This window comes from Salvelinus alpinus, chromosome 5 (genome assembly GCF_045679555.1).
Source record: "Salvelinus alpinus chromosome 5, SLU_Salpinus.1, whole genome shotgun sequence".
Taxonomy (NCBI): Eukaryota; Metazoa; Chordata; class Actinopteri; order Salmoniformes; family Salmonidae; genus Salvelinus; species Salvelinus alpinus.
Window position 1 is genome coordinate 96048074 of NC_092090.1, and position 14352 is coordinate 96062425.

Here is a 14352-nt window from a genome sequence, read left to right on the forward strand (position 1 = left end):
GTACGGGAACAGTCTCCTAAACGCTGTGGTGTAAGGGAACAGTCTCCTAAATGCTGTGGTGTACAGGAACAGTCTCCTAAATGCTGTGGTGTAAGGGAACAGTCTCCTAAATGCTGTGGTGTACGGGAACAGTCTCCTAAATGATGTGGTGTACGGGAACAGTCTCCTAAATGCTGTGGTGTAAAGGAACAGTCTCCTAAATGCTGTGGTGTATGGGAACAGTCTCCTAAATGCTGTGGTGTACGGGAACAGTCTCCTAAATGATGTGGTGTACGGGAACAGTCTCCTAAATGCTGTGGTGTACGGGAACAGTCTCCTAAATGCTGTGGTGTATGGGAACAGTCTCCTAAATGCTGTGGTGTATGGGAACAGTCTCCTAAACGCTGTGGTGTAAGGGAACAGTCTCCTAAATGCTGTGGTGTAAGGGAACAGTCTCCTAAATGCTGTGGTGTAAGGGAACAGTCTCCTAAATGCTGTGGTGTAAGGGAACAGTCTCCTAAATGCTGTGGTGTACGGGAACAGTTTAATAAACGCTGTGGTGTAAGGGAACAGTCTCCTAAATGCTGTGGTGTACAGGAACAGTCTCCTAAATGCTGTGGTGTAAGGGAACAGTCTCCTAAATGCTGTGGTGTACGGGAACAGTCTCCTAAATGATGTGGTGTACGGGAACAGTCTCCTAAATGCTGTGGTGTACAGGAACAGTCTCCTAAATGCTGTGGTGTATGGGAACAGTCTCCTAAATGCTGTGGTGTACGGGAACAGTCTCCTAAATGATGTGGTGTACGGGAACAGTCTCCTAAATGCTGTGGTGTACGGGAACAGTCTCCTAAATGCTGTGGTGTATGGGAACAGTCTCCTAAATGCTGTGGTGTATGGGAACAGTCTCCTAAACGCTGTGGTGTAAGGGAACAGTCTCCTAAATGCTGTGGTGTAAGGGAACAGTCTCCTAAATGCTGTGGTGTAAGGGAACAGTCTCCTAAATGCTGTGGTGTAAGGGAACAGTCTCCTAAATGCTGTGGTGTACGGGAACAGTTTAATAAACGCTGTGGTGTAAGGGAACAGTCTCCTAAATGCTGTGGTGTACAGGAACAGTCTCCTAAACGCTGTGGTGTAAGGGAACAGTCTCCTAAATGCTGTGGTGTACGGGAACAGTCTCCTAAACTCTGTGGTGTAAGGGAACAGTCTCCTAAATGCTGTGGTGTAAGGGAACAGTCTCCTAAATGCTGTGGTGTACGGGAACAGTCTCCTAAATGCTGTGGTGTAAGGGAACAGTCTCCTAAACGCTGTGGTGTAAGGGAACAGTCTCCTAAATGCTGTGGTGTACAGGAACAGTCTCCTAAACCCTGTGGTGTACGGGAACAGTCTCCTAAACTCTGTGGTGTATGGGAACAATCTCCTAAACTCTGTGGTGTAAGGGAACAGTCTCCTAAATGCAGTGGTGTAAGGGAACAGTCTCCTAAATGCTGTGGTGTAAGGGAACAGTCTCCTAAACGCTGTGGTGTACGGGAACAGTCTCCTAAATGCTGTGGTGTAAGGGAACAGTCTCCTAAATGCTGTGGTGTAAGGGAACAGTCTCCTAAATGCTGTGGTGTAAGGGAACAGTCTCCTAAACGCTGTGGTGTACGGGAACACTCTCATAAACTCTGTGCTGTAAGGGAACACTCTCATAAACTCTGTGGTGTACGGGAACAGTCTCCTAAACTCTGTGGTGTAAGGGAACAGTCTCCTAAACTCTGTGGTGTAAGGGAACAGTCTCCTAAACTCTGTGGTGTATGGGAACAGTCTCCTAAACTCTGTGGTGTAAGGGAACAGTCTCATAAATGCTGTGGTGTAAGGGAACAGTCTCCTAAATGCTGTGGTGTACGGGAACAGTCTCCTAAACGCTGTGGTGTAAGGGAACAGTCTCCTAAACGCTGTGGTGTACGGGAACACTCTCATAAACTCTGTGGTGTAAGGGAACACTCTCATAAACTCTGTGGTGTACGGGAACAGTCTCCTAAACTGTGGTGTAAGGGAACAGTCTCCTAAACTCTGTGGTGTAAGGGAACAGTCTCCTAAACTCTGTGGTGTAAGGGAACACTCTCCTAAACTCTGTGATGTAAGGGAACAGTCTCATAAACTCTGTGGTGTAAGGGAACAGTCTCCTAAACTCTGTGGTGAACGGGAACAGTCTCCTAAACGCTGTGGTGTAAGGGAACAGTCTCCTAAATGCTGTGGTGTACAGGAACAGTCTCCTAAATGCTGTGGTGTAAGGGAACAGTCTCCTAAACGCTGTGGTGTAAGGGAACAGTCTCCTAAATGCTGTGGTGTAAGGGAACAGTCTCCTAAATGCTGTGGTGTACAGGAACAGTCTCCTAAACCCTGTGGGGTAAGGGAACAGTCTCCTAAACGCTGTGGTGTACGGGAACAGTCTCCTAAACTCTGTGGTGTAAGGGAACAGTCTCCTAAACGCTGTGGTGTACGGGAACAGTCTCATAAACGCTGTGGTGTAAGGGAACAGTCTCCTAAACTCTGTGGTGTACGGGAACAGTCTCCTAAACTCTGTGGTGTAAGGGAACAGTCTCCTAAACTCTGTGGTGTAAGGGAACAGTCTCATAAACGCTGTGGTGTACAGGAACACTCATAAACTCTGTGGTGTAAGGGAACACTCATAAACTCTGTGGTGTATGGGAACATATATTCCTGACAGTACACCTCACACTACTCTCTACTACACACTGACCCACTGTCACCTAGCAGGCTCTGTCACTCTAGTACCTCACCCTACTCTCTAAAGCATAGGGATGGCACTTGTAGACAGGTCATGTCAAATCCATGTGTTCTCATCACAGGTTAGGTCAGGGAGTTGGGCTCTGGGAGTCAGTCTCATGTGTTCTCATCACAGGTCAGGTCAGGGTGTTGGGCTCTGGGAGTCAGTCTCATTCTTGTAGCCAGTAGATATAGAAGTAGAGAACATACCTGTAGGGCCTAGACTGTGCTGATACTGGTACAGTAACCAGACAATCAGTGTGTGCGCGCGTGTGTGTGTGTGCGTGTGTGTGTGTGTGTGTGTGTGTGTGTGTGTGTGTGTGTGTGTGTGTGTGTGTGTGTGTGTGTGTGTGTGTGTGTGTGTGTGTGTGTGTGTGTGTGTGTGTGTGTGTGTGTGTGTGTGTGTGTGTGTGTGTGTGTGTGTGTGTGTGTGTGCGCGATATAAATTCAACAGTGGAGGTTTGTGGTGTTGTGTCACACTCCACTACATTAATGCATACAGTGAAAGTCTCTGATTGGTCCCTCATCAGTCATGTGCCTGCTACAGGCCCTCTCATTGGCCCAGAGGACCAGGAAGCAAGAAATGGAACATTTGCCTAAGGGCAACTTATATGTTGATGCTCATCTCCCTCTCTTCCACCGGGCGAGTCTCCTCTTCAAACTCCATCTCGAGAAGCTCTCCTTTACCCATCCTCTCTCCTCTACCCATCCTCTCTCCTCTACCCATCCTCTCTCCTCTACCCATCCTCTCTCCTCTACCCATCCTCTCTCCCCCTCTCCTCTACCTATCCTCTCTCCTCTACCCATCCTCTTTCCTCCTCTCCTCTACCCATCCTCTCTCCTCCTCTCCTCTACCTATCCTCTCTCCCCCTCTCCTCTACCTATCCTCTCTCCCCCTCTCCTCTACCTATCCTCTCTCCTCCTCTCCTCTACCTATCCTCTCTCCTCTACCTATCCTCTCTCCTTCTCTCCTATCCTCTCCTTCTCCCCTCTCCTTCTCTCCTCCTTCCCTCATCATCTCCCCTCCTCTACAGGGCGTGTCTCATCCTTCAGTTTGACAAAGTCCTTGGCCACCTCGTCGGCCGTCCGCTGAGACAGGATACGCATCACCGTCGCGCCCGTCTCGTCCTTCTGGATGGTTCTACCCAGTGGGCACCAGCACACGCATGACTTCCTGTCAGCTACATCCCTCAGCTGGACCACGGCCACGCCCACAACACGGTCGGCCCGGCCGAAACAGTAGTCCTTCACCGTCACCTGCAGCTCATAGCCGTCTGGAGACTCCTTACCCAGGATGCTGTTGGAGGGGTGAAGGGGAGAAAGGTAGAGAGTAGAGAGAAGGAGGGTGGGGGAGGGAGAGAGGGAGAGAGGGAGAGAGAGAGAAGGAGGGTGGGGGAGGGAGGGAGAGAGGGAGAGAGAGAGAAGGAGGGTGGGGGAGGGAGGGAGAAGGAGGGGGGAAGGGAGGGAGGGAGAGAGAAGGAGGGTGGGGGAGAGAGGGAGAGAGAGTAGAGGTAGAATGGGTTCAACAATGGTTTATCTAAAAATGGAGAATGTATTGGTTGCTGTTCAGTAGGAAATCTGAGGGAAGCTCTACAAAACTTTGACATGAATGTCAGGTGTGACCTAAAGATTGTGAATGGGAACTCGGTGGTGTTAAGAACTCACAATTGGAAGACCTCGTTATACTTGGCTGTCCAGCTGTTATTCTTCGACTTGGTAGTGAACTTCCTCTTCTGGGCAGGGAGCAGTGGACCAATCATATTGACCTCCACAAAGGGACGGAACATCCCTGATGTCTGCCACTTCATATCATTCACTGCTATCACTGGAGCAGAGAGAGAAAGAGACGGGGGGAGGGGATAGAATGAGAGAGAGAGAATGCAGAGCAGAATTAGGCAGATACAAGCTAATTATCAAAATCCAGAAAAGAGCCGTTAAAAAAGGAAGCGATTCCCAAACCTTCCATTACAAAGCCATCACCTACAGAGAAATGACCTGGAGAAGAGTCCCCTAAGCAAGCTGGTCCTGGGGCTCTGTTCACAAACACAAACACACCCCACAGAGCCCCAGGACAGCAGCACAATTAGACCCAACCAAATCATGAGAAAAAGATAATTACTTGGAAATATATATATTTTTAAAACAGGGCAAACAAGAATGCTATTTGACCCTAAACAGAGAGTACACAGTGGCAGAAAACCTGATCACCGTGACTGACCCAAAATTAAGGAAAGCTTTGACTATGTACAGACTCAGTGAGCATAGCCTTGCTTTTGAGAGAGAGAGAGAGAGAGAGAGAGAGAGAGAGAGAGAGAGAGAGAGAGAGAGAGAGAGAGAGAGAGAGAGAGAGAGAGAGAGAGAGAGAGAGAGAGAGAGAGAGAGAGAGAAACATATGAGAAACAAAGGGAAGAGAGCAGTAGACTGAAGGTGAGGGATGTTCAGAGATTGATTGAAATCGACTGAGTTATGAGGGGTTTTCACGTGTTGTCCAGGATAGGACAGGTTTGGACAGGATAGGACTGGACAGGATAGGACAGGACAGGACAGGATAGGACAGATTTGGACAGGATAGGACAGGGCAGGTATGGACAGGATAGGATAGGGCAGGTATGGACAGGATAGGATAGGACAGGACAGGACAGGACAGATTTGGACAGGACAGATTTGGACAGGACAGGATAGGACAGATCTGGACAGGACAGGACAGATTTGAAGAGGATAGGATAGGACAGGATAGGACAGGTGTAGTGGTATTCCTGGCTCACCTCTGATGTTGACCTTGTGGACCTTGTCTTTGCCTGGAGGCACCATGTCTATCTGGATCTGGGCTTCACCAATAGACCTCTCCGCTCCTGAACCTCAGAGTTAACCGACATCACAGTATTACTGTTATCTCCATTGATAACAAAACATATTGTGGTACATCATACAGAACGACCAGAGACACCAATCTTTACTACAGTAACTTACCTCTTTCAGGCCAAACCTTCTCACTTGGAGTAATCCTGATGCCGATCGCATTATGAACTGGGAGAGAGAGAGAGAGAGAGAGAGAGAGAGAGAGAGAGAGAGAGAGAGAGAGAGAGAGAGAGAGAGAGAGAGAGAGAGAGAGAGAGAGAGAGAGAGAGAAAGAGACAGAGAGACAGAGACACAGAGACACAGAGAGACAGAGAGACAGAGACAGAGACAGAGACACAGAGACACAGAGCCAGAGGCAGAGACAGAGCCAGAGGCAGAGGCAGAGACAGAAATATATTAGGTGAGAGAGTGAAAGATATTAGTAGAGAGAGAGTGAAAGATATTAGGACAGAGAGAGAGATAATCGGAGAGAGAGAGAGATAATCGGAGAGAGAGAAAGAGAGATATAATCGGAGAGAGAGAAAAACAGGAAAACAAGAAAAGTGAAAACTCTGCTGACCTCTATTGGCATGTTAGTGGAAGTGCATCAATACAGAAGGTTGTCATCAGTCAAACTGTGTGTGTGAGTGAGTGCCTCACCCTGTGTGTGCTGTGTGAGTGAGAGTGAGTCACCCTGTGTGTGTGTGTGTGTGTGTGTGTGTGTGTGTGTGTGTGTGTGTGTGTGTGTGTGTGTGTGTGTGTGTGTGTGTGTGTGTGTGTGTGTGTGTGTGTGTGTGTGTGTGTGTGAGTGAGAGTGCCTCACCCTGTGTGTGAGTGAGAGTGCCTCACCCTGTGTGTGTGTGAGAGTGCCTCACCCTGTGTGTGAGTGTGTGTGAGTGAGAGTGCCTCACCCTGTGTGTGTGTGTGTGTGTGTGTGTGTGTGTGTGTGTGTGTGTGTGTGTGTGTGTGTGTGTGTGTGTGTGTGTGTGTGTGTGTGTGTGTGTGTGTGTGTGTGTGTGTGTGTGTGTGTGTGTGTGTGTGTGTGTGTGTGTGTGTGTGTGTGTGTGTGTGTGTGTGAGTGTGAGTGCCTCACCCTGTGTGTGCTGTGTGAGTGAGAGTGCCTCACCCTGTGTGTGAGTGAGAGTGCCTCACCCTGTGTGTGAGTGAGAGTGCCTCACCCTGTGTGTGAGTGTGTGAGTGCCTCACCCTGTGTGTGAGTGTGTGTGTGCCTTACCCTGTGTGTGCTGTGTGGTGACGAAGGTCTTAATCAGTGCATCGGTGCTCTGAGAGTAGAGGGACAGAATGTATTTCAACTTAGACAGCTCAGGACTCTTCTCCACATAGGTCTTCTTCAGACCATTACCGCCCGCATGGAAGTATTGCTGAGAGAGAGAGAGAGAGAGAGAGAGAGAGAGAGAGAGAGAGAGAGAGAGAGAGAGAGAGAGAGAGAGAGAGAGAGAGAGAGAGAGAGAGAGAGAGAGAGAGAGAGAGAGAGAGAGAGAGAGAGAGAGAGAGAGAGAGAGAGAGAGACAGAGACAGAGAGACAGAGACAGAGAGAGAGAGAGAGAGAGAGAGAGAGACAGAGACAGAGAGAGAGAGAGAGAGAGACCGACCATGTTAGTGCATGTTCACAAATGTATGTTTGTGAACATTGTTAAAGGATATGTGTGTGTAGTGTGTGATGTGTGTGTGTGTGATGTGTGATGTGTGATGTGTGTTGTGTGTGATGTCAGACGTGTGTGTGTTTTCACCTTAATAGTTTCCAGCGCAGCCTCCATTATGACACACTGTTTGGTTGTAAGGCTTTTGGCCTCGCCCCCTCCCTATGGCAACCAGAGTAACAGACAGGCATTAGTCACGCCCACTGTGTGTAATAACTCAATACAGAAAACAACGAAGGATATCCTGGCACAGGAGAGCAGCTCAACTTGTAGAACCATTTCCGGCCGCATCATGAAAAGTTGTGTGTGTGTGTGTGTAGTTTCGAACCAGAAAGGATCTTGTTTACGTGAATATGACCTAATACAACTTCAGATCGAGCTCACGCGAGTTAACAAACACTTAGGCAGATTGATTATCGTCGACAACATCGATGATGTCATCAGAGGATTGATTACCAAGCTAGCAAGCCAACGAGACAAGGTCAAACATCCCAAAATAGATCTAGATTAAGTCAGAAGAATAATGTCCTTGTTGATCATACCTAAAGCCCACCGTCTGCTATGTTTTCATGGTCATCACTCACTGGGAGTGTGTTAATAAGGTCCGTGTACAGATATTCAAACGTATCGCTTGGTTCTAAACAGAAGGCTTGTCTATAGTATAGACATAGAGGAAGGAGATAAAGTGGTCTGTACCTTCAGGTTAGACAGCCCCTTGGCAGCAGTCAGAATCTGAGCTCCCTGGAGACATAAGAAACAGAGGAGGAGGGTGAGAGAGTACAGTAGAGGGTGAGGGAGAACAGTAGAGGGTGAGGGAGAACAGAAGAGGGTGAGGGAGAACAGTAGAGGGTGAGGGAGAACAGAAGAGGGTGAGAGAGAACAGAAGAGGGTGAGGGAGAACAGAAGAGGGTGAGGGAGAACAGTAGAGGGTGAGGGAGAACAGTGGAGGGTGAGGGAGAACAGTGGAGGGTGAGGGAGAACAGTGGAGGGTGAGGGAGAACAGTAGAGGGTGAGGGAGAACAGTAGAGGGTGAGGGAGAACAGTAGAGGGTGAGGGAGAACAGTAAAGGGTGAGGGAGAACAGTAGAGGGTGAGGGAGAACAGTAGAGGGTGAGGGAGAACAGTAGAGGGTGAGGGAGAACAGTAGAGGGTGAGGGAGAACAGTAGAGGGTGAGGGAGAACAGTAAAGGGTGAGGGAGAACAGTAGAGGGTGAGGGAGAACAACAGAGGGTGAGGGAGAACAACAGAGGGTGAGGGAGAACAGTAGAGGGTGAGGGAGAACAACAGAGGGTGAGGGAGAACAGTAGAGGGTGAGGGAGAACAGTAGAGGGTGAGGGAGAACAGTAGAGGGTGAGGGAGAACAGTAGAGGGTGAGGGAGAACAGTAGAGGGTGAGGGAGAACAGTAGAGGGTGAGGGAGAACAACAGAGGGTGAGGGAGAACAGTAGAGGGTGAGGGAGAACAACAGAGGGTGAGGGAGAACAGTAGAGGGTGAGGGAGAACAACAGAGGGTGAGGGAGAACAGTAGAGGGTGAGGGAGAACAGTAGAGGGTGAGGGAGAACAGTAGAGGGTGAGGGAGAACAGTAGAGGGTGAGGGAGAACAGTAGAGGGTGAGGGAGAACAGTAGAGGGTGAGGGAGAACAGTAGAGGGTGAGGGAGAACAGTAGAGGGTGAGGGAGAACAACAGAGGGTGAGGGAGAACAGTAGAGGGTGAGGGAGAACAACAGAGGGTGAGGGAGAACAGTAGAGGGTGAGGGAGAACAACAGAGGGTGAGGGAGAACAGTAGAGGGTGAGGGAGAACAACAGAGGGTGAGGGAGAACAGTAGAGGGTGAGGGAGAACAACAGAGGGTGAGGGAGAACAGTAGAGGGTGAGGGAGAACAGTAGAGGGTGAGGGAGAACAGTAGAGGGTGAGGGAGAACAACAGAGGGTGAGGGAGAACAGTAGAGGGTGAGGGAGAACAACAGAGGGTGAGGGAGAACAGTAGAGGGTGAGGGAGAACAACAGAGGGTGAGGGAGAACAGTAGAGGGTGAGGGAGAACAGTAGAGGGTGAGGGAGAACAGAAGAGGGTGAGGGAGAACAGTAGAGGGTGAGGGAGAACAGAACAGGGTGAGGGAGAACAGTAGAGGGTGAGGGAGAACAGAAGAGGGTGAGGGAGAACAGTAGAGGGTGAGGGAGAACAGTAGAGGGTGAGGGAGAACAGTAGAGGGTGAGGGAGAACAGAAGAGGGTGAGGGAGAACAGTAGAGGGTGAGGGAGAACAGAACAGGGTGAGGGAGAACAGTAGAGGGTGAGGGAGAACAGAAGAGGGTGAGGGAGAACAGTAGAGGGTGAGGGAGAACAGTAGAGGGTGAGGGAGAACAGTAGAGGGTGAGGGAGAACAGAAGAGGGTGAGGGAGAACAGTAGAGGGTGAGGGAGAACAGAACAGGGTGAGGGAGAACAGTAGAGGGTGAGGGAGAACAGAAGAGGGTGAGGGAGAACAGAAGAGGGTGAGGGAGAACAGTAGAGGGTGAGGGAGAACAACAGAGGGTGAGGGAGAACAACAGAGGGTGAGGGAGAACAGTAGAGGGTGAGGGAGAACAGTAGAGGGTGAGGGAGAACAGAAGAGGGTGAGGGAGAACAGTAGAGGGTGAGGGAGAACAGAACAGGGTGAGGGAGAACAGTAGAGGGTGAGGGAGAACAGTAGAGGGTGAGGGAGAACAGTAGAGGGTGAGGGAGAACAGAACAGGGTGAGGGAGAACAGTAGAGGGTGAGGGAGAACAGTAGAGGGTGAGGGAGAACAGAACAGGGTGAGGGAGAACAACAGAGGGTGAGGGAGAACAGTAGAGGGTGAGGGAGAACAGTAGAGGGTGAGAGAGAACAGAACAGGGTGAGGGAGAACAGTAGAGGGTGAGGGAGAACAGTAGAGGGTGAGAGAGAACAGTAGAGGGTGAGAGAGAACAGAACAGGGTGAGGGAGAACAGTAGAGGGTGAGGGAGAACAGTAGAGGGTGAGGGAGAACAGTAGAGGGTGAGGGAGAACAGTAGAGGGTGAGGGAGAACAGTAGAGGGTGAGGGAGAACAGTAGAGGGTGAGGGAGAACAGTAGAGGGTGAGGGAGAACAGTAGAGGGTGAGGGAGAACAGTAGAGGGTGAGGGAGAACAGTAGAGGGTGAGGGAGAACAGTAGAGGGTGAGGGAGAACAGTAGAGGGTGAGGGAGAACAGTAGAGGGTGAGGGAGAACAGTAGAGGGTGAGGGAGAACAGTAGAGGGTGAGGGAGAACAGTAGAGGGTGAGGGAGAACAGTAGAGGGTGAGGGAGAACAGTAGAGGGTGAGGGAGAACAGTAGAGGGTGAGGGAGAACAGTAGAGGGTGAGGGAGAACAGTAGAGGGTGAGGGAGAACAGAAGAGGGTGAGGGAGAACAGTAGAGGGTGAGGGAGAACAACAGAGGGTGAGGGAGAACAGTAGAGGGTGAGGGAGAACAACAGAGGGTGAGGGAGAACAGTAGAGGGTGAGGGAGAACAGTAGAGGGTGAGGGAGAACAGAAGAGGGTGAGGGAGAACAGTAGAGGGTGAGGGAGAACAGAACAGGGTGAGGGAGAACAGTAGAGGGTGAGGGAGAACAGTAGAGGGTGAGGGAGAACAGTAGAGGGTGAGGGAGAACAGAACAGGGTGAGGGAGAACAGTAGAGGGTGAGGGAGAACAGTAGAGGGTGAGGGAGAACAGAACAGGGTGAGGGAGAACAACAGAGGGTGAGGGAGAACAGTAGAGGGTGAGGGAGAACAGTAGAGGGTGAGAGAGAACAGAACAGGGTGAGGGAGAACAGTAGAGGGTGAGGGAGAACAGTAGAGGGTGAGAGAGAACAGAACAGGGTGAGGGAGAACAGTAGAGGGTGAGGGAGAACAGTAGAGGGTGAGGGAGAACAGTAGAGGGTGAGGGAGAACAGTAGAGGGTGAGGGAGAACAGTAGAGGGTGAGGGAGAACAGTAGAGGGTGAGGGAGAACAGTAGAGGGTGAGGGAGAACAGTAGAGGGTGAGGGAGAACAGTAGAGGGTGAGGGAGAACAGAAGAGGGTGAGGGAGAACAGAACAGGGTGAGGGAGAACAGTAGAGGGTGAGGGAGAACAGAAGAGGGTGAGGGAGAACAGTAGAGGGTGAGGGAGAACAGTAGAGGGTGAGGGAGAACAGTAGAGGGTGAGGGAGAACAGTAGAGGGTGAGGGAGAACAGAAGAGGGTGAGGGAGAACAGAACAGGGTGAGGGAGAACAGTAGAGGGTGAGGGAGAACAGAAGAGGGTGAGGGAGAACAGTAGAGGGTGAGGGAGAACAGTAGAGGGTGAGGGAGAACAGTAGAGGGTGAGGGAGAACAGTAGAGGGTGAGGGAGAACAGTAGAGGGTGAGGGAGAACAGTAGAGGGTGAGGGAGAACAGTAGAGGGTGAGGGAGAACAGTAGAGGGTGAGGGAGAACAGTGGAGGGTGAGGGAGAACAGTAGAGGGTGAGGGAGAACAGTAGAGGGTGAGGGAGAACAGTAGAGGGTGAGGGAGAACAGTAGAGGGTGAGGGAGAACAGTGGAGGGTGAGGGAGAACAGTGGAGGGTGAGGGAGAACAGTAGAGGGTGAGGGAGAACAGTAGAGGGTGAGGGAGAACAGTAGAGGGTGAGGGAGAACAGTAGAGGGTGAGGGAGAACAGTGGAGGGTGAGGGAGAACAGTAGAGGGTGAGGGAGAACAGTAGAGGGTGAGGGAGAACAGTAGAGGGTGAGGGAGAACAGTAGAGGGTGAGGGAGAACAGTAGAGGGTGAGGGAGAACAGAAGAGGGTGAGGGAGAACAGTAGAGGGTGAGGGAGAACAGTAGAGGGTGAGGGAGAACAGTAGAGGGTGAGGGAGAACAACAGAGGGTGAGGGAGAACAGTAGAGGGTGAGGGAGAACAGTAGAGGGTGAGGGAGAACAACAGAGGGTGAGGGAGAACAGTAGAGGGTGAGGGAGAACAGTAGAGGGTGAGGGAGAACAGTAGAGGGTGAGGGAGAACAGTAGAGGGTGAGGGAGAACAGAAGAGGGTGAGGGAGAACAACAGAGGGTGAGGGAGAACAGTAGAGGGTGAGGGAGAACAACAGAGGGTGAGGGAGAACAGTAGAGGGTGAGGGAGAACAGTAGAGGGTGAGGGAGAACAGTAGAGGGTGAGGGAGAACAGTAGAGGGTGAGGGAGAACAGTAGAGGGTGAGGGAGAACAGTAGAGGGTGAGGGAGAACAGTAGAGGGTGAGGGAGAACAACAGAGGGTGAGGGAGAACAGAAGAGGGTGAGGGAGAACAGTAGAGGGTGAGGGAGAACAGTAGAGGGTGAGGGAGAACAGTAGAGGGTGAGGGAGAACAACAGAGGGTGAGGGAGAACAGTAGAGGGTGAGGGAGAACAGTAGAGGGTGAGGGAGAACAACAGAGGGTGAGGGAGAACAGTAGAGGGTGAGGGAGAACAGTAGAGGGTGAGGGAGAACAGTAGAGGGTGAGGGAGAACAGTAGAGGGTGAGGGAGAACAGTAGAGGGTGAGGGAGAACAGTAGAGGGTGAGGGAGAACAGTAGAGGGTGAGGGAGAACAACAGAGGGTGAGGGAGAACAGTAGAGGGTGAGGGAGAACAGTAGAGGGTGAGGGAGAACAGTAGAGGGTGAGGGAGAACAACAGAGGGTGAGGGAGAACAGTAGAGGGTGAGGGAGAACAGTAGAGGGTGAGGGAGAACAGTAGAGGGTGAGGGAGAACAGTAGAGGGTGAGGGAGAACAGTGACATCTGTTTCTTCAATCAATCAAACATCTTGAGGGTCTAGAGCAGACATGGGCAAACTACGGCCCGCGGGCCACATACGGCCCGTTAGGCTTTTTAATCCGGCCCGCCGAACTTGTCCAAATTATAGTAAAAACCTCATTTTTTTCCCCTTTCCCTGCAATGCCCACGTTTCCCCAATAGATGGCGCACTCAAAACACATTGACCGTTGTTGGAGTGGCGCGTATTTCTCTTTATTTCACTTTAATTTTCACTTCGTTTCACGTCACCATTAAGCGAGAATTGCCACAACAAAACTAACTCCAGACTTTGATGCACTGGCAAAAAAGGGAGACCAACAACACTGTTCCCACTGAAATTGTGAGTTTTTCTGCTGTGTTATGAAAAAATGCATATGGAAAGTTTGGAAGTGCGTCTTTTAATTAAGAGCAATGCGCATTTACGCACAGCAGCGGTACAGTAGCTTTATTAACACGCCGCACATCGCTCTTAATTTAAATTTAAATTTTCAGCTGCAGGTAGGATATTTAATACAGCCTATGTCTGTGTGCTTGGCAACGATACACGTGTACTGTTTGCGCGTGAAGGCGAGGGCGTCCGTGGCGAGTTTGTAGAGCGCGCGGCCAGGACAATCCATCCATGATTTTGCGGTGTTTAACACAAGTAGATATTATTGAGCTTGAGTATTTCGTTGTGTAATAATATGTTTTGAATGTTGAAAGTGATTCCATTTTTCAATAAATGTTGATTTCTTTAACTTTGCACCTTCGATTGAAACTTATTAAAAACAGACGCAATCTTGATAAATCACAGTGCGTATGTTATTTTAATCTATTTACATTTCCTCATCCCGGTATCTGCGAAATAGTATGTAAATGCCATATCTTGCATATTCCTTGAGACAAATTTATTAACTGATAAGGGCTATTTTTCACATTTGAAAGACAGTTAATAAATTGGGTTGTAGTGTTCTTACTGTGCTATGAGGTTTGCACACACTACATTTAATGCTTTAGTATATCCGGCCCAAACACTCCCTCCAAATGCTCCTGGCCTGGCCCCTCTGTCAAATTTTAGAACCCATTGTGGCCCGCGAGTCAAAAAGTTTGCCCACCCCTGGTCTAGAGGGTGGTGGTGGTAGACTGATGGAAGACAGGAGGTCTACAGGGTGGTGGTAGACAGGAGGTCTACAGGGTGGTGGTAGACAGGAGGTCTACAGGGTGGTGGTAGACAGGAGGTCTACAGGGTGGTGGTAGACAGGAGGTCTACAGGGTGGTGGTAGACAGGAGGTCTACAGGGTGGTGGTAGACAGGAGGTCTACAGGGTGGTGGTAGACAGGAGGTCTACAGGGTGGTGCTGGT

At 50.3% G+C, this 14352-nt stretch overlaps 1 protein-coding gene across 1 annotated transcript in view; it reads right to left on the reverse strand.

Moving 5' to 3' along the window:
• Window positions 1–3762: 3762 nt before the first annotated feature.
• The window catches only part of LOC139577281 (protein unc-13 homolog B-like), a 103949-nt gene continuing 93359 nt past the window's right edge, over window positions 3763–14352 (reverse strand). The window contains exons 27-33 of the mRNA XM_071404284.1: window positions 7944–7988; window positions 7338–7409; window positions 6821–6968; window positions 5719–5775; window positions 5514–5606; window positions 4414–4573; window positions 3763–4045 (exon numbers count right to left, since the gene is read on the reverse strand). Of these exons, the coding sequence (XP_071260385.1) occupies window positions 3763–4045; window positions 4414–4573; window positions 5514–5606; window positions 5719–5775; window positions 6821–6968; window positions 7338–7409; window positions 7944–7988 (858 nt within the window). The remainder of the gene's footprint in view (window positions 4046–4413; window positions 4574–5513; window positions 5607–5718; window positions 5776–6820; window positions 6969–7337; window positions 7410–7943; window positions 7989–14352) is intronic.